This window comes from Macaca mulatta, chromosome 1 (assembly GCF_049350105.2).
Source record: "Macaca mulatta isolate MMU2019108-1 chromosome 1, T2T-MMU8v2.0, whole genome shotgun sequence".
In the NCBI taxonomy this organism is placed as follows: domain Eukaryota; kingdom Metazoa; phylum Chordata; class Mammalia; order Primates; family Cercopithecidae; genus Macaca; species Macaca mulatta.
This window is the reverse complement of record NC_133406.1, coordinates 32,812,908-32,836,585: the sequence shown is the minus strand read 5'-3', so window position 1 is coordinate 32,836,585 and position 23,678 is coordinate 32,812,908. Positions and strand designations below refer to the sequence as shown.

Genomic DNA, 23,678 nt, shown 5'->3' with positions numbered 1-23,678 from the left:
TATTCCAGTTTACTTTTTGAGCAGGGGTTGTGTTTGTTTAGACATTAGGACCAAAGCTGAAAGCAAGTTGATACCTCCTTGACTGAAATGGAACATTGCTACCAAGTGGCCAACCAAAGGGCAGAATCCAAGAGTGGCTATGAAAAAGACGGTTGGCTCCCAGTCCTGTGTGCTGTTTTTAGGAAATGATTGTTTAATTATTTCCTTCTGCTAAGAGCTGACCTACACCAACACCCTACTGTGAAGCTCTGTGTCCTCATCAGGCACTCAGGCTGCCTTCTTCTAAGCAGGCCATTTTGTGAATGCAAATTACAAGACCTCCCACAGCTAAAGCCCTTTGTGCTACATAATCACATTTTAATATGTTCAATCCATTATGATTAGGGTTTTCTGGATTTAAAGAGTTGAAGGACAAAAGCCTTTTGTGGTCAGTTGCATTTCCCTGACACCTTTTTTTTTTTTTTTTCCAAAAAGCTACAGTTTATTGAAATGCTTCCCCTTCTTTCTCATGGATAAAGAAGATTTTCCATTTATTTCATTTACTCAACACACATTTACTGAGTATCTACTATGCTTCAGATATCATGCTTACACAGCACCTAGGAGGCCACTTCCCCCATTTCATAATTAAGTTAAATTAAATGTAAAAGGCCTAAGTTATCTAAAACCACCAAGTGCAACATGCTGAAAAGAAGCTGGATATATTCTGTTAAATCACATTACTACCTCAAATATGAAAACCAGGAGTTCCTTTTAACTCCAAACCAGGTGGCACCCAAGTGGTCTGGTGATTTTCATTTTAGCTGGTGCTGGACCAAGAGTCCTAAGCAGCTTAAGACAGAACAGGACTAGGCTAAGACCCAGAAAGAGGGAGGAGTACCCAAGGGAAAGGCTCAACCTTGAAAAACTGAGAGGCTTAAGGTCAGTCTAAGACAGTCCTGAGGGAGAAACTTCATTTTGGAGACAGAGTAGGAGGTGGGCCAGAGTGGACTGGATAGAAACAAGTCTTAGTCAAGGCTCGCCAGTAACAAGGAAGAGAGACTTACTTAAACCAGCTGAAGCAGAATAGAGAATTTACTGGAAGGACATAGAGTGTCTCATGGGAATCCCAGGGCCAGAAATGCATCTGGGCCTCACAAAAGACTTGCACCAGAAAATGGAACAACAGGAATCAAATTATTCCATATATCTTTCTAGAAACTCTGCATGGCCACTGGTTTCCCTCTCACTCTCTCCTTTTCTCCCTCTTTCCCCTTTTCTCCAGATCAAATGGTTTCTATATCAGTATCAGAATGGTAGAAAATGGCCACACCAGCTCTGGCTCTGCATGGTCCAACACAGGCTAATTAGAGAACCAGAGTTCTGGTTTTAGTTCCAAATCCTTAAAGAATATTAACGTTAATAATCGGCTCCAGCCAGAAGGGTGTAGCCCCAATAATAAATGAAAACATGGAGGCAAGAGCATGTTGGCCATGCAGACATCCCATGAGAAGTTGAGAAGACCGTTTCCTATTCTCCTCACTTGGCTGTTTCTTTTTCTTTCTCCTTCTACATTCCCTCACTTCCCCATTATCTAATTCAGTATGAACAGAACCTCAAGTGGGTGCTGGAGTCACAGGTGGTGGGACCTGCAGGAAATCCACCAGCTTTCCAGGTGTTGCCCTGACCTGCACAGTGCCAGAGGCCAGGGCTTATGAGGGACATACACTGGAGAACCTGGAAGAGGTGACTGTAATGCCCTTCTGGTGTAGAAATATGCCAGAACAGATGGAGAAAAATGACCCATAAGAGGCTATTCCAAAGCTGGGGTCCTTTTTATCCTTTTATCCAGAGGAGCAAGTTTACCCAGAAGGCATGTTCATTTCCTCAAATGCAAGTGTCTGTTGGTTTTTAAACGGTCTTAGCAACTGTGTTGACTGGGCTGGTAGAGTGGCTGAACAGGGACATCTTTTGAATACTCATTATGACCTCTTTGGCAACCAAGCTGGAAGTCTTGGATGTTTAGGCAGTCTGGTCATTTCCTAGGTCTTTCCTCAGGGCTCAAAGAAGGTGAGAGCTGAGTGGCAGAAATGTGCCAGAAACCCAGTTCTCAATTCTCTGTCCCATGACCTCCAGAAAGAAACAGGGCCGACTCTTTCAAGTCAGCAAGTGCCCTTCCCCTGCTCAGACTGGGAAGTGCCATCACCTGAAAACTACAGCCTGGTAAAAGAACAATTAGACCAAAATTCAGGGGAACCAAGGCAAACTGCATGTCCTCAGGAAAGATACTTCATCTTACTGCGTCTCATTTTCCTCATCTGTGAAATGCAATAATAATACCCATCCTCTCTCTGACTGACCAGACTTCCATGAGGAGGAAAAGAGAGAGCTGACGCCCAAGGTTTATTTCTCACTCAAACTTTTTGTTCTATTTGATCCTTCTCATTCAGTCATTGACGGCCCCACGCAGATCCTGGTTCGAGACGTCTCTGACACCGTGGCTTTTGTGGAGTGGATCCCCCCTCGAGCCAAAGTCGATTTCATTCTCTTGAAATATGGCCTGGTGGGCGGGGAAGGCGGGAAGACCACCTTCCGGCTGCAGCCTCCCCTGAGCCAATACTCAGTGCAGGCCCTGCGGCCCGGCTCCCGCTACGAGGTGTCAGTCAGTGCTGTCCGAGGGACCAACGAGAGTGATTCTGCCACCACTCAGTTCACAACAGGTAAGGCTGCGGTGGGGGAGAGAGGCACAAGGAGGGAAAGAGGGGTGGAACCAGCCAGTGGTATCATCACAGCAAGAGGGGTATTAGGAATGAGGCGAGGTGTGTCAGAGCATCAGCCTTGTTACAGACACTGCAAGAAGGAAGTGAGAGATGTCCAGCATAGAGAAAAAGCAGCACGCCCTCACTAGGAGAGGAAAGCTAGCTTCTCATCCTACCTCTACTGGCAGCTAGATCTGTGACTGATATAAATCCTTCCCCACTATGGGCCTCAGGTTTCCCGTTTGTAAAATGACAAGTTTGTCTTGAACACATGCAAGCATCCGTATTGCTAGTCCAAATGGCAATTTTGTGAGAATTCAGGAAAGGCGTCTCTTTCTCAAGACACATTCTTACCCATTTGCTGGAAATTATCATAAAAATTCTATAAACCTACAATGACTACACCACCATGATGGTGTGCATTGGCATTTTGCCAAGCCCAACCTGTATAACTCTAAGCAGACCTTCTGACCAATTCTGTGATTCACCCTGTAAGTAATGGCAGTAAGGCTCATATGAGGCTGATTCCCACAGATAGGAGGTTAATAAAGCCCATGTAAAACCTGCCTTGCTATGGTGACCACCCACCCCCACATTCTCAAGGCCACTGGGACTCTTAGAGCTTTGCCAACAGTTGGGAAAGGCCAGACCTCAGGGTGACTTGCTCCCTGACTTTCTCAGTGCCCATCAGTCTGGCCAGCTAGTGGGCTAGTAGGACAGGCACCATCCAAAGGATGGGCTTCCTGGCACCCTCATTATGTAAATAAGGGCCTGTGATCAGATTAGTGATTGTGTCTCTCTTCTGGATTCTCAGTCTCACCCTCTTTGCCTTGGGATGGTCACATGTCAAATAATATCTCTGCCAACTCCAAGTTGACCCAGAGATCAAAGAAAACTGATAACATCTGTAAGATCTAAGACCAGCATCTTCGGGTGGGGTAAAGTTGAAGAATCACTAATTCAAGAATTCTACCTTAGATTGTGGCATAAGAGTCTGCCACAGAATGGAATGAGTCCAGGGTTTTCAAGAAGATTCAATAAATAAATAACACCCCTGTGCTCCACTGGGTTTAAAATCAATTGATAAATTGGCAAAAAGTGAAACAGATGGACACCAAAATGTTCCCTAGATTGCAGCATGTAACTTAGCGTCATGGCCAGATGGGTTTGCAAACTAGATGGCCACTGTGGACCTGGGCAAGTCTCTCCATATGGCAGAAGTTGGGAGACTACCCAGGTTAGGACTTACAGCATGGAGGAACAAGTAGAGGCCTGAACACTTGAAACAGCCTGTCCCACAAGAGAGGGGAACAGAAGGGCAATGCCCAGGTCCTGCTGCAAAACTCACCATTTAGGTAAGCTCATTTTCTCCAGCAAAAGAGAGACAAGAGCCTAGGAAACATCAAGGGCAGGGAAGAGCTTTCCCATTAAAAAGGAGCAAATGCAGACACTGATAAAATGGAGAAGGCAAGGTTTGATTCTGAAAAATACTCTTTTAGGTTTTCTCTCTAGCTCCTGGGCTAGATGCCACCCTCTCACCCAGGGGGTGCCCAGTGGGATTTTTACTGAACATATCTTGGGATCCCAAATGACCAAATGTGCACCTTGAAACAATGAACTAAATTCTGTCCATTTCTCTTCCCTTCTGTTTCCTCACTTAACCAAAGACGTTCATGTCCCTTCTTGGTTAATTCTAGGTCAGCTTCTCATTTCCCACCTCCACAATACCACTTGCTCAGGGGGGTGGTATTGTCTGTGGACAACGAGTCCTGCATCCTTTTCTTAATTTCAGGATAGTTTTGTTTGAAAAGTGGTTTCTTTGTGCTCTGCTCTGATAAGGAGTTTGAAGCGGCAAAAAAGGAGAGGAGAGCTCTTAAGAAGCGTGATGAAAAACAAAGTCTTGATGTTCAGGTCGACAAGATGGAAGCAGGATTGGCTGGTGGCCCAGGAAAATTCCGATCAAGACAATTACATTCTGCCTCCTAGGAGCTCCCCCAGAGTTTCAGTTCATTGCTACATGGTTTTCTGTTTCCGGTTGCCTGGTGGATTGGCAGCTGTGAGGCAGCTGACTTCTCAATACAGCCTCAGCCTACACCTCAAATATGCTCCCCTCTGCTGGAGGAGGGTGAGGGGAAAGAAGGGATGAGGAGATGCAAACAGCATTGCAGACAGATTCTCCAGGCCTGGGTTGGCAGGTGCCAGTTAAATGACGAGAGGGTACCCAGACCCTCGCGATGAGGCCCTCAGTCATTTCAGAGCTCCGCTTAAATTCAAATTAACCAAAGTGCTTTTCCAGGTGATGGCTCCGACACTAGGAGTGCACTAATTGCACAGGCAATTAAAGCAGAGATTTGCTTCCTACATGGTGAGTAGGATATTTGCTTGGGTCTTAGAGCTGTTCTGAAAGAGGAAAGAACCCTGAACAAAGCACACTACAGCCTGTGATTGGAGAGAAGCCAGCGCAGAAAACCCAGAGGCCAATCTCCAAAACCCCTCCCTGCCCTCAGCAGCTCTGGTTTCAGTTGCCCTCAGGAGGGAACTCCTGGCACCATTTCTCTCCTCTGGAGGCCTTCTCTTTAAGCAGATCCCTCAAGGTTCCAAGCACAGGCACCAGGGCATCTGGTCAACAGAGGCTGCTGTTTTGACCTGAATACCCCAGATTTCTCTTTATTGCTATTTTAGGTTGAGTTGTGTTCCACAAAAAGACGTTGAAGTCTCCTGATCCCCATACCTGTGAATGTGACCTTATTTGTATATTGGGTTTTTGCAGATAATCAAGTTAAAATGAGGTCATTAGAGTGGGCCCTAATCCAATATGACTACGTCCTTATAGAAAGGGGAAATTTGGGCCCAGAGACAGATATGCCCACAAGAAGAATGCCATGGTGAAGATGAAGGCTGAGATCGGAATGATTCTTGATTCTTCCACAAGCCAAGAAACGCCAAAGATCACCAGCAAATCACTAGTAGCTAGGAGAGGCATGCAACAGATTCTCACTCACAACCCTCAAAAGGAAGCAGCCCTACTGACACCTTGATCTTGAGTCTGTGAGACAATAACTTTTTTTTTTTTTTTGAGATGGAGTCTCACTCTGTTGCCCAGTCTGGAGTGCAGTGGCATGATCTCAGCTCAGTGCAACTCCACCTCCCAGGTTCAAGCGATTCTCCTGCCTCAGCCTCCCAAGTAGCTAGGACTACAGGCACCTGCCACCACGCCCAGCTAATTTTTTGGATATTTAGTAGAGAAGGTGTTTCACCATGTTAGCCAGGATGGTCTCGATCTCCTGACCTCATGATCTGCCCGCCTCGGCCTCCTAACGTGCTAGGATTATAGGTGTGAGCCACCATGCCTGGAGAGACAATAATTTCTATTATTTAAGATACCCAGTTGGTGGTGCCTTGTTATGGCAGTCCTAGGAAACTAATAGGAACATCCAAGTCCCAACAGTTCAAGCCCCTACCTGCTTGGCAGTGATGCCACTCTAGGACTCTTCAGGAAGTTCTTTCACAATTTCAAGCTGGATGGCACTTGCACCTCAGCCAAGAATCTGGCTGCAAAGAGCAGAGTAGGGCTTCCTGCTCATACAAGGCCAGCACCCTCACTCAAAGCTATCCTTTTTTCTGCACCTTCTCACCCCAAGCATTCTCAATGCCCCACAGCTGAAATACTTAACAGGACTTTTCTAAAACTTGATGTATGTTTATCGAACACCTACCAGGTGCCAAGAACTATTCTAGGCACTGAGGCTACAGAATAAACAGATAGACAAGATCCTGGTTCACATGAATTACATTCCAGTGGAGAAACTGGACAAGGCAGAAGGAAATAAACACCCAAAATTATTTTGATTGTGAGTACTATGATGAAAAGTGAAATGAATGATACAGAGGCATGACCATGTTGGATCGAGTAGTTTGAAAAGGCTTCTCTGAGAAGGTGACGTTTTAACTAAGACCTAGATGACCTAAGCCATGTGAGGATCTGGAGAACATTCCAGGCAAAGGCAGAAGCCAGTTCAAAGGTCCTGAGGTAGGAATAAGCTTGATGAGTTTCAAGAGTAGAAAAAAAGCAATATAGCTGGAGCACAACAAATAAGCGTAGAAGTCGTACATGGTGATATCTGAGAAGCAGGCAGGGCTGGATCACACAGAGCCCTGCCGGCCACAATTAGGAGTTTGTAACAGGAAGCAACAGAAAAGTTTTAAGCAAGGGAATTACTTAATCTAATTTATGTTTTAGAGACTAGATATGTCTATTCCATAGTCTCAAGTCTCTCCACACGACCTCCACTAGACATCTGGCTTTGCCTTGCTCTTGACTGACTGACGTTGCAGAGAACAGCTCAGCTCCCACCTACAGGGGTGCCCTCAGTGGCCCCTCTCTCCTAGAGGTCACACTTCAAGGCCAGAGGGAGCAAACAATTTCACCTCATCCTAGTTCTAACAATCGTCTTTCAGACGTCATTCTCAGGATTGACTTCTTTCAGGATCATTGACATTGGAGGTGTCTGGTCCCTTCAGTGACAACACTGCCCCTTAATCCACAGGCCACAACCCCTATGATCAAAAATACAAAAAAAAAAAAAAAGAAAAAGAAAACCCCAAAGCATAGTCTAACATTTCCAAGGCTTGGGTTTTTAGTTGTGAAGAGCACTAGGTAGAAGTCTCAACCTTAACCCTAACCCTAAATTAATTTTGCTCCAGTTCAGTTTGAGCTGCACGCCCCAAGCCCAGTCCAGTCCCTTTGCCCAGCCTCTCCTCCTGCATGAAATTTAGGGGCATACAATGCAGCGGCAGGTGTTCCTCCACATGCCTATCTATCCAAGCTCCTCTCTCCATCCAACTGCTAGAGAAATAGCACACATAACACATCAAGAATACATAGTATCTGGCAAGCTAAAGTACAGTGAGTGAGGAAACATTTCTCAGGAAAACAAGCTGCAGAGACATAAATCTGCTAAAAGATTCACCCAATTTACATCGCTAAACAGAACACTTCTCACTCCGAAGCCTCTGCGCTCAGATTGATTCACGGCATTTCAGTCTTCCACAAGAACAATTGGTGGAAACTTGCCTTGCATTTGCAAATTAAAAGAGTCCACTCGAGGTTTTCCCAGAACAAATGGCTAGTTCACTCCAAAGTTAAATTCAAGTGTCAAAGGCAAGAACTATTTTAAATGTTTTAAGTGACAGTTGTTCTGGGCAGCACATTATTGCACTGCAATTTGTTTATGCTGTTTCTGCCCAAAGAAGCTTGAAGAGATAGCCAGTCCTGGGAGAAAAAAAGCAGTGTCCCCGTGGTCTTTTTGTGGCAACCCCAGAGAACAAGCATTGGGGTTGATGGAACTCGGGAAAAGCTTCAGAGGCAACAGGAAGCCAGCTCAGGCCTTGGGCACCTATTTTTGTACAGGGCATCATGCTGTGTACTATCCATGGATTGCCTAATCCATGCAACAACCTGAAATGTTGGTATTATTTGTCCCTTTTACAGAGGTGGCCATCAAGGCCAAGCAGAGTTAAAAGACTTGCTCATGGTTCCATTACCAAAGATGTCAGAGCTGGGGATCAAACTGAAGTCTGACTCCAAAGCCTGTATTATTTCTGCTACATCACATCGTCCATATATGTCTTACCTTTATAGCTGTGTTTATTCAGGTAAACACAGAGGAAGGCACCTTACACTTCAAAATCTTGAAATCAACAGTCTTTTTGTTTAGCAGTCAAATTTGATATTGTTCTATTCCATCTCCATCACTTGGGAGCTGGCTCTGATTTTCTCCTACTGGGGTTTCCCTTGTTTTGTTTTTAAGCTTATGATGTTGGCTGGTTTCTAGAACGCCACTGGAACTCTTGAACGGAAATGGGGGAAGCATAAAGTGTATTGATCTCCAGCTCCCAAGTATCTAACCTGCCCAAGGAATTTGTCATGGCAGACCAAAAAGCTAAGGGTAGCCACGTTGTTCACTCAAATGTGAGCCAGAGGGTCAGGGGGTGTGGGCTGTCACCACCGATATTTTCAGAGTTCAAGATGCCCCACAAATGTACATTACATTATCATGTGTGATGTTGGTGATGTCTGTCTATTTGTAGAGATTGATGCCCCCAAGAACTTGCGAGTTGGTTCTCGCACAGCAACCAGCCTTGACCTCGAGTGGGATAACAGTGAGGCCGAAGTTCAGGAGTACAAGGTTGTATACAGCACCCTGGCGGGTGAGCAATATCATGAGGTACTGGTCCCCAAGGGCATTGGTCCAACCACCAGGACCACCCTGACAGGTGAGTAAGACCTATCTCTTAGGGTTATGCTGGTTGCTGAGTCTACACCCTCACAGTTCTCTCCCCAACCCACACACCTTACAAACCCATGGCCAATTCCTACTGATCTCATCTCCTAAGTGCCTAGCACATATGTCTAGTACTGTCCATTGTACTGCCATCACCTGTTCTAAGCTACTAACATCTCTTTTTTTTTTTTTTTTTTTTTTTTGAGACAGAGTCTCTCCGTCACCCAGGCTGGAGTGCAATGGCACGATCTCAGCTCATTGCAACCGCTGCCTCTCGAGTTCAAGCAATTCTCCTGCCTCAGCCTCCCAAGTACCTGGGATTACAGGCATCTGCCACCACGGCCGGCTAATTTTGTATTTTTAATAGAGATGGGGTTTCTCCATGTTGGTCAAGCTGGTCACAAACTCCCGACCTCAGGTGATCCACCCACCTCGGCTTCCCAAAGTGCTGGGATTACAGGTGTGAGCTACCGCACCTGGCCTTCCAGTAACTTTTTCAAAGTACATTTTTGATTATGCCATTGCACTATGCAGATATTCCGGGGACTTCCCACTGCTCTTAGGATAAGCCCAGACCCTTAGTGTGGACACCAGGCCCTGCCTGGTTTTCCCCTGCCCTCTCCAGACTCACCATCCACCCACATACGCTGGTGTTTTCTGGGCTCCAGGCCCATAAGTCTGCTTCTTTCCATTTCTCAAATACATTTTCCCTCCTGCTACAGGGCTGGCAAATGCTGTTCCCTCTGTCTGATAGGAACCTCTTCATCTAGCCGATGCAGACTTCCCTTTCCACTCCCAGGTTACTTCCCACTTCAGGGAGCCTGTTTGGTTCCTGGAAGAGGTCAGTTCATTCTGTCCAGCAGCCTCATCTTGCCAGTTTCCACTCACCTCCTAGCACTCCTCAGGTTATCATTTTACATGTGTGGCATGATTGTTTGACTATCAGTCTCCACCCTAAACCTAAATCTCTGTGAACATTGCACCATATTTGGTTTTGCTCATTATTGAATCTCAGAGTTCAGCATTTCCTGAATGAATGAATGAAACTGCAAAAGTTCACTATGATTTGGGCATGGATTGCAAGAGTTCACTGATAAAATGAGAGCCGAGTCATGCCATATGCACCCTGTGAAAAGTTTGGGTTTATTCTTAAGGGCAATGGAGAGTCATTGAGGGATTTTAAGTAAGGTGATGTAATGACTGGATTGTGCAGAGAAGGGCAAGGTCAGAGGCAGGAAGACGGCTTAGGAGGCTGTTGCCGGAGTCAAAGGGAAATGATGATGGCATGGACTAAGGCAGTGTCCTTGGTCACAGTGATACCTGGCTGGGAAGCATTCCCTGTCCCCTGGGAGTGTGAGACCCAGTCAACACCACTCCTGGGGCCTCTGGCTCACCCATCCAAGAAAACCCCCTTCCCAAACTCACCAAAGGGTAGAAGACTGGAAATGGGGGCGCGGTTTTCAGACGAAGGAGATGCTGTGCAGAACAGTCGCGGACCAGGAGCTGCCAGTGTGCTCACAGACAGAGATTCTGTTTAGTTTGTGTCTTGGATTCCTACAAAAGTATTTGCTGTCTTGGTAGACAAGGGATACACAGCAAAGAGCGCTTACAGTAAACAAGGGCAGTATAATCAAAGCAGTTTTCCTCCCAAGTTGAAATCCCAGACCGCCTTGCCAAATACAGCCAGTTAAAGTAAATATAATAAATGCCTTTTCCAGACAGACACACTCCTAAAGGCACAGCAAGGAGATCGGAAGATATGCTGACCAAGCGGATTAACAGGGGTGAATTAGGCAGAGAAAGGATAGACCAGCTGGCATAGGGCCTCGCAGAGAGCTTGAAACAGTCACAAAAATTAAGCTAAATCCCCCCAAAAAAACACAAAAACTGAAATGATACAGGAGGGAACTGATTCTAAGTGCAGCCCATCCCTGCCTAGAGCCGCAGGCTAATTTGGTAATTAGCAGTTATATAAAATCAATGGCTAACTGTTCAGATGGAGGATGCGCCATGAAATCGTGAGAGAGACAGAAAACCCAGACACGTCCTAGTTCTTATTTCCCTCTACTGGGAAAAAAGAAGATTCAACACTCACAGATCATCTGTCTTATTCCAGGCACCCTCATACAGTTATAACTTCTTTAATCTTCACAACCACCTCATGAGGTGGGTATGGTTAGCATTCCCATTTTACAGATGAGGAAACTGAGGCTCATGGAGTTTGAAAACTTGCCCAAGTTCACAAAGCTAGCAAGGGGCACGGCTGTGATTCAAACCCCCTCCTTCTGAGTACCAGTCAGAAGGTTACCCTTCCATGGCTGCTTCCACCAAAGAAGTAAAATGTAAGGGACAGTCCAAATTTAAATGCCACAGACCTAGAAGGGATGGGAAAATTATTATTGAGTATGGGGCTTAAATAGGTTGATTTTTTGTTACAGTCTGACTTAAAACATTTCAAATATATATATTACATTACATTTATATATTACACATAATTATCTCAGGGAGCTCACTGCTGGGGAGATTTATAAAGGCAAATAGCTTAACATAATTTAAGAAGGGATTATTGGCACATAAGGAAATCAAGTGTATCTGTACTCGCTGAGATGCTAGTTGCAAGGATTGTTGGTTCTCCTGCTGAGGCATCTGGGGGAAGAGAAGGGAGAGCCATGAAAAAAGAGAAAAGGACAAAAGGGAGAAGTTTGACTTTGGCTCTAAAACATTGTGCTTTCTCCCTCACTCTTCAAGTTGGAGCCTAAAAAGTTAAGTTTTTCAGCCTCCAACACCTGTGTTCAGACTCAGTTTGATTTGATTGCTGTGCTCTGTGCAATATGCTGAGAGCCTAGACTTTCGACTCTGTACCCAGGCTTGCCACTTACTGTGTGATCTGGGACAGTTGATTGAATCTTTCTAAACCTCTGTTTCTTCATCTGTTAAAGGGGACTGATACCACCGACCCCACAGTGCCATCATGAGGCATTCATGAGGCAATACATTTAACGAGCTTAAGGTGGTGCTTCTGACAACAAACTACTCAGTAAGTGGATGGCAGTGGTGAAGAAGAAAGAGATGAAGAGGTCTGTGAGCTACTGGATGGTTTAGGATGTCCTCCTTTAGTCCAGGTGGCCTAGTGGTTTAGAACCTTGCCTCCCACAGCGTGGTGCAGCCACCAGCAGCCCGGGCATCACCCCCAGAGACGTTGGAGGCCTCTTCTCCCGAGAACTACCAACCCAAAGCCTGCATTTTAGGACCCCTGCTTCAAGGAAATCCATGAAACTCACTTAGAGCACAGCTGTGGAAGTCACCCCACCCAGGGGTGAGACCAGCTTCATGAAGTGTGCATCCTTGAACAAATTTCTTAAATTTCCTGCACTTCAGTTTTCTCACCTGAAAGACATCCTATCTACCTCATTGGGTTGTTGTGAGGATTAAACGAAATCATACATATATCCCTATTCAAGTACTTAAGATGGAGCCTGGCACACAGCAAGCACTCAACACCCATGTGATTTTTTATTGGTATTAAACCCCACAAAGCTCAGACCTGAAGCCATGGCTGCCTGGCCTTTTCCAGGCACAACGTCAGGCCCCCTTTACTCTCGCTATTGACTCTCAACCCTTAAAGCTCTGTGGCACCTGTATTTGCCGTTCCCTGCAGGAGCCCTTGTCTCTGAGTCCACCATTTTCCTCTTTGCTGTGGAATCCAGGCCCTTCCTGACTCTCCTGGTCTCTGAGGCATTCCCAGGGCTGGCTGGCAGCAAGCACCCCCTCTCGACCTCCCTCTTTACAAATGTTGCCCTCTGCCACACAGAGTCCAGGCTGGGGCCCAAAATTCAAAACATTCCCCCGCCCCCCATTATTCTCTGTAGGCAACGTCCAGAGAATTCCTTCTGGGATATGAATTTGCTTCTGAACAACAGACTCAATGTCTGCAATGACTTTTTCTCTCTGCTCTGGTGGCTTCTGTGTCCTTAATAAGTCTGTTTTAGGCTCAGTCACTTAGCCTGTATGGTGTCTATTTGGCCTGTGCACCATACCTATAGTCCCAAAGGGGTGCTTGAGTGTTACACATCTTACCAGCCAGATTAGAACCTGGCACCATGTAACAGGGTACAATACCACTCTGCTTTCTGGGCAGCAACAACAACAACAAAAAAAAGAAAGAATTTAGAAAACTCCAAGTAGAGAGAGGGAGGGAAAGAGAGAGAGAGGGGAGGGAGAAGATTTTTAGTTGCTGACTGCAATTTAGCCAAAAACATCAACTTCCCTGCCTGTGACTAACACAAATTATAAACACTACTCTGGCCTTTGTGTACAAGGTGACTGCTCTAATCTGTCATCAAAAAGGCATGTGGTTGTGTTTTAGCAGTAGGGGAGGGGACTTGCCCTCAGCCATCCACACTCTCTCACCTGGTCTTCCCTCATGAACAGAAGCCTAGGATCCTTGAGGATTCTCATGACTAGGAAATAAGGCAAAAGGAGCCAGGCCCATGTGGTCACAGGAGCACCATGCTCTCACAACCATCCAAGGCCTGTTTATCGCACCCCTCACCCACTCCACAGGGCACCTGCCTATGGGCCTCATGGTGGCACTTGCCAACCTGCTGCCTCTCCCTGGACCAGGACTATCTCGATCTCCAGTTGACAAGCTGAAAAATTGCCAACAGGGCCTAGGAAATCCAGAAGCTTGACAGTTTCTACAGATGTGATACAACATAAGAATGCAAGAAAACAGAGACTTACAGCCAGTCACACATGATGCACTCACACGCACCACATGCACACATGTACACACAAACACACCTACACACTCTCACACTTACACTTAAGCACATACACACTCACACGCACATACACACATGCACACACTCACATAGTCATACACACCACACATGCTCATGTACTCATAAATACACACTACAAGTTCATATACCCTCACACTTACACACACTCACACACACTAGGCTGACACCTGTAAGCACATCCTGATCATGCTTTGGGAGTTGCTGCCTTCAAGGTTTCTGGCCCAAATGGGGGTCTAGTGGTGAGAAGGTGGGCTCCTCAGGGTACACTGGCAGGCCATGTGCTTGTCTGCAGGAGAAGAAATCTGAGACTCCAGAGGGAGTCTAGCTGGCGAGTCAGCACTGACCATGACACTCGATGTCCACCTCACCCTGTCTGCACTCCCTGATGGGCCAGTGCACAAACACCAAACCCAGCACCAGACCTTCAACACCCTGCAGCTCTTCTGAGGAGGAAAGGACCAGGCACAGGGCCTGGGGGCCTGGGCCAGACAGTACTCAGCCTCCTTTGGGCGAAGTCACAGTGACCCCAAGTGGTCACTTTGGTAAGGCACCCTCCAAACATGGTGTCACCTTCCAGGGGCGGGAAGGTGGAGAGTGGGCTGCAGAGACCCAAGTAGAAGTGGAGGAAAGAAAGGACAAAGGCTTCCACATACCTCTTCCTCACGGAGTTGGGACATACAGGGCCTATTCCTTATTTGTCTTAAAGGCTGGGGATAAGGGGCTCAGGGGAAAAGCCAGAAAACTATTTCAGAAAAGCTGAAACTATTTCAGCTTCAGCTTCCACTTCCTCAGCAGGTAGTACTTGTTCACAGCAACAACCCAGAATAGGGATGCTCCTGTAGGACAAGGCTGAAGAGCTGTGTTTCTCATTAATTCCACCAGCAATAAGAAAGCTCCATCTGAGAAGAGTCCTTAGAAGTATTATTTTTCTTATCAAAAATGGGCTTGTTAGGCCAGTCCCTTCCTTTAAATCAGGATGGAATTGGCTGCTTCTCTTGAGACTTGAACATCATGCACACCCAAAAAAGCAGGGAAATGGCCTCGAAAGCCTGACTCATTCCAGGAACCCTGAAGATGCACCTGTCATTATCCAAAGAGATAAGTGTGGGGAGGCTGGGAGCTCAGATCTCCATTTAACTAAAAAGTAGATTGGTGCCTATCTGGTGTGATTTCAGGGGCTCTCCAAAGATCCTCTCTGCATATCTCCCCCATGAAACCTCTGGTCTCCAAATTCCACTGATGGGAAATTTCTCTGTGAGGGACCCTATATTAGTCCCTGGGTTTTCATGAATTATTTTGCCAGAGCTGCCTTTGTATGCCCTGTTTCCTTTGTCTGGGATGCCCTCCCTGCCACCAGATGTCCATGGGTCCTTCAAAACCCAGTCCAGATATCCTCTCTTCACAGTCTCCCCAACACTCCCCACCACCACCGCTACTGCCACCACCACCATGCTGCTTCTATGCATGTTTTCTCACTATACTACATACCGAAAAAAATAAAATCTTTGACCCAAAGACCTAAGAGTCTAGTGAGGAAACCAATATGAAAATTAACAATAATAACATAATCACTATAAAAACTGCAGATTGACTGCAAGTTCCTTGGGGACAGGGTCCTCAGTTTGTCCCTCTCCACGAAGGTAGGCACCCAGTGCACTAGGGCCAATCACACCCCTAACCTCAGTTTCATAGACTTGAGCTTCACAGACACTTGGTAGATGATCCTAGGGATTTAAAGATGGAAAGAGTCCATATTTCCTCATGTCCACTTGAGCTCAACCAAGCCTGCAGACCCCAAGTATCTTATTCATGTTTTTGCTAGCAAGAGACAGCAATCTCAGTTCCTTGGGCCTCCTTCTCCCTACCACTTTCCCTGCTAGCAACAGCAGGCATGAAGAATAGGTTTCCAAAACAGGGCTAAATAAGTCATTCTGCCTTTATCACCACAGTCCTTGCACTGCAGGTGAGAATGTGCTAGCTCCTGTTCCTCTCCAGCCATCATTAATCTATGAATGCTCATTATGTCCCATTCTGACCACTAGAGAATTCCATATTTCCTTCCCTCTATCTTTCCTTATCTTAGCCAGCTTTAAGTTTCAACTCAAATACCTTCTCTGGAAAGACTTATCTGCCTATTCCAGCCCATGCTGATCTTCTCCCTGCTGATCCTGTCCTCTTAGTCCCTTGCTGATCTTTTCCTCTTAGTTGGCAGCCCCTGCTTTGGTACTGCATTAGTCTATTTGCATCACTATAAAGGAATACTTGAGGAATTTATAAAGAAAGGAGGTTTGACTGGCTTGCAGTTCTTCAGGGTGTACAGGAAACATGACGCCAGCCTCTGCTTCTGGTGAGGGTCTCAGAAAGCTTACAATCATGGGGAAAGCCAGAAGGCGAGCCCCCGCATCACACAATGACAGAGGGGGCAAGGGCTCGGGGGAGGTGCCACACACTTTTAAACAACCAGATCTCACGAGAACTCACTCACTATCTCAAGCACAGCTCCAAGCCATTCATGAGGGCTCTACCCCCATGACCCAAGCACCTCCCACTGGGCCCCACCGCCAACATTGGGGATGCCAATTCAACATGAGATTTGGAGGGGACAAGCATCCAAACTAGAACAGGTACCACATCACTCTCGATTTCCAATTTGCTTAATCTGCTCCCTCCTCCTGGCCTGTAAGACTCAGGGATGGGAACCATGCTATGATGTGTCCGAAAAAATCAAGGGACTTGGGTTCCAAACCTAGTTTTGTTTTGTTTTGTTTTTGAGACGGAATCTCGCTCTGTTGCCCAGGCTGGAGTACAGTGGCGTGATCTCGGCTCACTGCAAGCTTCGCCTCCCAGGTTCACGCCATTCTCCTGCCTCAGCCTCCCCGGTAGCTGGGACTACAGGTGGCCGCCACCTCGCCCAGCTAATGTTTTTGTATTTTTAGTAGAGATGGGTTTTCACCGTGTTATCCAGGATGGTCTTGATCTCCTGACCTCATGATCGCCCATCTCAGTCTCCCAAACCTAGCTTTATCATGTAATAGTTGTGTGACCTTGGCCAAGGAATAGACTTCTTGGAGCTCCTGTTTGCCTATCTATAATACCCTATCAGTAGCACTGCAGGGAAATTAAATAACATGTGAATATTTAAGAAGCAGTTATAATTGCATAACTCTTTACCATCAGACACTCAAGAATTTTTTACTTCTCTTTTTCTTCCCTCCCCTTCGTCATTATTCTTTTCCATGTAGCTTAATGCTTGGCATATTATGGGTGCTCACTAAATAATTAATTTACTTTGTTAGCACAGATTCCTTTTCATCCCCAAAAGGGCAAGGCTAATGTCTTGTTTAGCTCACACCACCTTGTGCCTGACACAAAGGAGGCCCTTAATAATATTTGCTGAGTGGATGACTATGCTTTAGAGGTTCCAAGAAGAATGGGTGTGAGGTGAAAGAGTTGAGAAAAGCAACAACCTCCAAGCTGAACAAAGAAAGTTCTGTAAGGAATGGAGAGTAGTGATTTCCTATGGGATGAATTTTCCGTGCTATTTTTAAGAAAGGGAATAGGGCCATTTATATGTTACCACTTGCAGGAGTTGGATAGAGAGATAAAGGGGGCATTGATAGAGAGCAATGGGGTCTTTAAAAAGTGAGAAATCCCTAGGAGTACTCAGAGTGCTGATATATAGGTGCACTGGCTATGCCTCGGATACTTGTGGTTTTTTTTCCAGCAGAACTATATTTTACCTGCTGGCAAAGAGCAACAATTCACTTGTAGCATGGAAGAAAGCTGCTGAAAATCAAAGGAAAGCAGCAGACACAAACCTATAAGCGAGTCCCACTTTTCCATCCTCTAGACAGAAAACCTGGGAAGAGAATGCTTTAAATTCTGCTCTGCAGTTTTCTGGGAGAAGATGATTCCATTGTAAATTATTGAACATTTCATTTAAGCTTCATAAATAAGAAACTGGGATGAAAATGTTACATGTTAGATCTGTTTGGCAGCGTATAATTTCTGTCTTATTCCCTCGATCTGTCACCCTTCATCTATGTTGGAGAATTGCTACTTCATTATAGGCAATTGAAGGTCTCAATCAGTTGCCTGATAAAAATAGTTTATGTCCCAAAGGTAATCTCATTTCTGCAACCAAGGATGCACCTGGGACTCACTGAACATATTGATGGAGATAAATCTGTGCTTCAGATGGATCTGGAGGTACTGCAATCACCCACTCAATCTAGAGACAGGTACTCTGCCCAGCCAGGGGCAAGGTCCTCACAGCCACCTGGACTCCCTGAATCACTGGTTTCCAACAGAGCCAACAGGCTAAGCACCAGCAAACCAATAACAACAGGTGTACCCAGGAACAGCCTGTACTTGCCTGGGTTACTTTTTGTAGTTGATGAGACCACTCACAATAAAAAAGTACTCAAAATCCAGGAATAGTTCTCTGTGCAAAGTAATAAAATATTAGCTATTACCAGTAAGATCCAGGCACTGGACTTTAAACACTTGGACTCATATAATCCTCATGATGACCCTCTGATATAGATGCTGTTAATTATTCTCATTCTTCAGAAATTGAGGCTCAAAGATGTTAAGTAATCAAAATTACACAGGTAAAAGGTGGAAGAGACTGAATATAAACATAGATATGTCAGACGTCAAAGGCTGTCAGACTTCAAAGTTTACCTCCACTGGTGTTGCCACTTTAGAGAAAGAAAGAATTTAAGGGTTGGGAAAGAAAGAAAGCTGGTTCAAGAAAAGAAAGAGGGCTGATTCGAATGCCTACCCAGACAGGGCTTCGGGACTGCATTCCTGGGAGGGAAACTGGCCTGGTAAGCTCTGCCATGCTTAAGCAACATTTATTGCATGGACTGCACGAAACCCCACTGAGGAAGGGGATGAAGAACCCACTGGCTGCCAGGCAGCATTTCTCTTGGCCAAGCCAAGCCATTTGTTAAAGAAATGTTGCTCAAAGTATTTCCAATCAAAATCAGGGATTCCAGAGAAATCACAGCTGCCCTGAGAAGCCAGTGTGATGGAAGAAGTAATAGGACATCCCATTCCTCCTAAAAGCCCTGAACTCTGAGACCAGAAGCCAACGGGGCATCTCTAGCTGGTCACAGACTTACTCCGTGCCACAGTTTCTTTTTATAAAAAGATGATGTACTCTGTTGAATAACAGTCCCCTCAAAATGCATGTCCACCCCAAACCCATGAGTGTGACCTTATTTGGAAATAAGGTCTTTACAGATGCAGTAGAGTTAAGATGAGGTCATACTGGATTAGGGTGGCCCCTAAATTCAATGTGACTGGTGTGTTTATAAGAAGAGGGGAAGACACAGACACACAAGGAGAAGGCCATGTGTCTACAGAGGCAGAGACTGGGGCGACGCAACTACAAGCCAAGGAATGCCAGGGACTGCTGGCAACCACCAGAACCTAAGTCTCCTTGAGCCTTCAGAGGAAACGTGGTCCTGGAGACACTTTGATTTCAGACTTCTAGACTTCAGAACTGTGGGAGGACACATGTCTGTTTTAAGCCACACTGTGTGTGGTCATTTATAACAGTAGTCATAGGAAGCTAATGCAGATGGAGAAAAGACTGCTTATCCCACCATCCTCCCAAGGTTGTGATGAGACTCTAAAACACAATCCATTCTGAAAAACACAGATGTTATATAAACACAGAATACCGTTGCAATCAGCCATGAGCCCACACAAAGTCCCACAAAGAGCCTACCGGAAGGACTCAGACTGACCATTAGAGGTTGGCAGGGTGATCACTTGATTTTGTTGGGTTTTTTTGTTTTGTTTTGTTTTTGTTTGTTTGTTTGTTTTTGTTTTTTTGATACAGAGTCTCACTCTGTCACCCAGGCTGGAGTGCAGTGGCGTGATCTTGGCTCACTGCAACCTCCGCCTCCTGGGTTCAAGTGATTCTCCTGCCTCAACCTCCCAAGTAGCTGGGACTACAGACGCACACCACCACACCAGGCTAATTTTTATAATTTTAGTAGAGATAGTTTTCACCATATTGGTCAGGCTGGTCTCAAACTCCTGACCTCAGGTGATCCACGCACCTCGGTCTCCCAAAGTATTGGGATTATAGGCGTGAGCCACCGTGCCCTGCCTTTGTTGGGTTTTTCTACAATCCCAGTCCTAATAGATAAAGATGAGTTTGATGCCAGTTGTAATAGATGAAATAGCCCTCAAAGAATCCCCAGCATCTGTGAATATAACCACCTTACAGGGCAAAAAGGACTTTGCAGGTGTGATTAAATTAAAGATCTTGAGAAGGAGAGACTAGACTGTCCTATGCAGGTGGGTCCAACATGATCACAAGGATTTTCATAAGATGGTTGTAGGGAGGTCAAAGTAGATGCAATGATAGGAGCAGAGGTCAGAGAGAGAAAACAGATTTGATCGTTTCAAGCTGCTGGCTTTGAAGATAGATTAAGAGACCATGAACCAAAGAGTGCAGGCAGCCTCTAGAAGCTAGAAAAGGCAGGGAAATGGATTTTCTCCTAGAGCCTCCAGAAGGAATGCAGCCCTGCTGAACTACTTTAGACTGCAGACCTCCTGAACTAACTGTAAAAGAATATACTTTCATTGTTATAAGTCACTAAATTGTGGTGATGTGTTACAGCAGCAATAGGAAACTAGTACACCAGTCAAACTGGTTAGTCTGAAAATAAATGTGAAAGAGGGCAAGGAGAGAACCCAGAGAATTCCAGATCTTCTAGGAGCCTCTCAGGGATCCTTTGTGGTAAACCTCCGAAAGAATTTCCTCAGAGAAGCTTACACCCTTTAGTGAGACAGTTTTTGCATTTCCTCTGTCTTCCTGGACTCCCCTGGAAGTTATTCTAAAATTAGATCCACAACCTTAGATACCCTGAGGCCTGAATTACTGAACTTGGTGGGGAGCTCATAGCAACAGGATTTCTGCATTCCCCTACTTGACAGCCCTGTGCTTAGAAAAAAAAAATCCATCCACTGTTCCTCCCTAGAATGGACCCAGGAGTCCCCATATGGCCTCAGCTCCTATAAAAAGTGTAAACTCGGTCCTTGTATATAACATTAAAGAAATGCTTTACAGGCCTATGTCCACACTGTCTCTCTTGATTACATACTCCCAAAATTCACAATTTAAGCAAGAAATCCCCTCACTGGTTCAAGCCAACCTGAGACGCTAAGCATACAAGGAGTCCTTGTATACTTAGGTGAGCACACCTCTGAAGGTCACTGACAAGGCAGCCTCTCTGCCTTCCCAGAGAGCCTCGCTGCAAGAAGGAAGCTCCACATGGGCTGGTTCGTCCTATTGACTTGGATTCCTAAATAGTGAAATTGGGATTTCCTAATAGTTGAAATTAGGAGAGGATTCAAGCAGGACTAAACACAAGGTATGAATAAAAGTCTAAGATCATTTTCTTCCCTGCTTTCAGCCTTCCTAGCCCTGCCCCATACACAGAATAATGTTTGTTTCTCCATCCACTGATAGATCTGGTACCTGGCACTGAGTATGGAGTTGGAATATCTGCCATCATGAACTCACAACAAAGCGTACCAGCCACCATGAATGCCAGGACTGGTGAGTAGGAGGACTGCTGAGGAAGACCAGGTTAGCCTATAAGCCTAAGGAGTCATGGAGCCTCGTCCCAGCAAAAATTAGTCAGAAAGCAATGTCTTCCAGTGAACAAGGCTCTGGTGACAACTGTCAGCCTAGAAACAACATCTACCCTATGCCTATTCCCTAACCTCTGACATGCAGGATGGAGTCACCCTCTTCCCCATAGACCTATGCTCGGTCCCCCATGGTCTGAAGAGCTGCTCAGGGCTGTACAGAGCAGAGGTGGAAAATCCTAAATAGATTGATGCCATTGCAGGCCATATTTTTATCTAGACCACCCCGACAGCAGGCAGAATGGGGCATCTTCACCCTGCATGCACCACAGATGCCCTCACAAAGGCCACTTGGGTGAAGGTCTGTCTAGACTTGCAACAACCCATTAAATCTGAGGGCAGAAGAAAAGTCCAGTTGAGACCCTTGTTGCTCTGGATTCATCAGTTTTGCTTCCAAATCCTGGGTAGATTTCAAAGTCATTTCAGCAGCTATGGTATTAGCAGCCTGGGCCGGGCTAGGGATTTTAGACCGGTCCTTGTCCCAAGGTTCAGCCTCTCTAGAGAACCACATGGACAAAGGTCTCCAGTTCCTCAAATCTAGCTGCCTGCCTGGCTATGTTTAGAACAAGTCAAAATAGCCTCAGGGTTGGAGGGTGGTGCCCTTCTGTTACCAGGATGGCATATCCCTACTTGGTGGTAGCTACCATTTTGTCCTTATTGGCTTATTGAGAAAGGATGGGAGAAAATGAATACGGGGAGCTTGAAAATCAGCAGCCAGCTTTGTCCCAGAGGTGGATGCAATCCAGTGGTATCAGAGCTCATCATGCCTTTCTGCAGATTGTTCATCTGTTTGCCAAGCCCCTGGCCATCATTCAGAGGGAAGGTGCTTAGCAAAATATGAGATAAGTGTCAGCAATGACAAGCTAGTGCTTATAGTCAGCAGGCCTGCTGATAGCTTGCAAACACACAAAGCAGGCCAATAAATACTGCCCTCCTGGGGAACATGTGTAAAATAGGCCATTTATGTCAATCCACAGAACTTGACAGTCCCCGAGACCTCATGGTGACAGCCTCCTCCGAGACCTCCATCTCCCTCATCTGGACTAAGGCCAGTGGACCCATTGATCACTACCGAATTACCTTTACCCCATCCTCTGGGATCGCCTCAGAAGTCACTGTACCCAAGGACAGGACCTCGTACACATTGACAGATCTAGAGCCTGGGGCAGAGTACATCATTTCCATCACTGCTGAGAGGGGTCGGCAGCAGAGCTTGGAGTCCACTGTGGATGCTTTCACAGGTACCAGAGCAGCAGAAATCCCAGCCAGGTTCAGGGATCGGTGGATCTTAGTGTGAGAAATTCATCCAGGCAACTCACTCTTCCAATGTTCCATTTCCTTTGGAGAAAAGAGAGGTGGGTAGAAAAGGATAGACACAAAACTAATAAATGCATCAAGAGGGAAGGGTTGGAAGTAAAGGGGAGAGGTGAGCAACAGTGTTACTTGCCTGAAAACTTGTGTCTGGTTTTTCTATGGCCTTGACATAGTAGTTGATTCTGTCCGTCTTTCCCTGCTGCAGTAAATCAGTGGGAATACAGAGAATCCATGGGATCATGTAAAATTCCTTCCAGGATACAGGCTTTCAATTCTGGGTCAGTATTATGATTAACTCACAGAAGTATTTCTCATTTTAACAGAATCCATTTTCCCATATTTGGATTGGAAAAAGTGGAGTGAACAGGACTGGAGAGTGAAGAGGTGGAATCTCTGGGTTAGTGGGTGAAGGTGTAGCCCTTGTTAACAAGGATAGCAGATCACTTTAGCCAGGAAGTTCTTCTGGCCCAACGGCCCATCTTCTCACATGTTTCAGGACCATCCATCTCCTTTGCTTTGCAGGCTTCCGTCCCATTTCTCATCTGCACTTTTCTCATGTGACCTCCTCCAGTGTGAACATCACTTGGAGTGACCCATCTCCCCCAGCAGACAGACTTATTCTGAACTACAGCCCCAGGGATGAGGAAGAAGAGATGACAGAGGTCTCCCTGGATGCCACCAAGAGGCATGCTGTCCTGATGGGCCTGCAACCAGCCACAGAGTATATTGTGAACCTTGTGGCAGTCCATGGCACAGTGACCTCTGAGCCCATTGTGGGCTCCATCACCACAGGTGAGGCTGGAGGACTTGGCAGCAGGTGATGAAAGGGGTTCTCACAGTAGCCTTTGACAAATCAATGA

General features: G+C 45.9%; 2 protein-coding genes across 22 annotated transcripts in view; one reads left to right on the top strand and one right to left on the bottom strand.

Moving 5' to 3' along the window:
* LOC114679329 (uncharacterized) overlaps positions 1–23,678 on the bottom strand; it is a 168,490-nt gene that overhangs the window by 63,065 nt on the left and 81,747 nt on the right. For 12 of the 21 annotated variants that reach the window (XR_013416615.1, XR_013416605.1, XR_013416611.1 and 9 more), the window contains 2 exons: positions 22,952–23,522; positions 22,585–22,842 (listed from right to left, as the gene is read on the bottom strand). The exons of 5 other annotated variants lie outside the window; for them this stretch is intronic. The gene's annotated coding sequence lies outside the window, so the exon portion shown is untranslated. The remainder of the gene's footprint in view (positions 1–22,584; positions 22,843–22,951; positions 23,523–23,678) is intronic. 4 more of the 21 variants (XR_013416610.1, XR_013416617.1, XR_013416599.1 and 1 more) reach the window with 3 other exon arrangements.
* The window catches only part of TNR (tenascin R), a 425,227-nt gene that overhangs the window by 358,968 nt on the left and 42,581 nt on the right, over positions 1–23,678 (top strand). Inside the window, 5 exon segments of the mRNA NM_001261001.1 lie at positions 2,430–2,699; positions 8,829–9,014; positions 21,323–21,412; positions 22,482–22,745; positions 23,341–23,610. Coding sequence (NP_001247930.1) covers positions 2,430–2,699; positions 8,829–9,014; positions 21,323–21,412; positions 22,482–22,745; positions 23,341–23,610 — 1,080 coding nt within the window.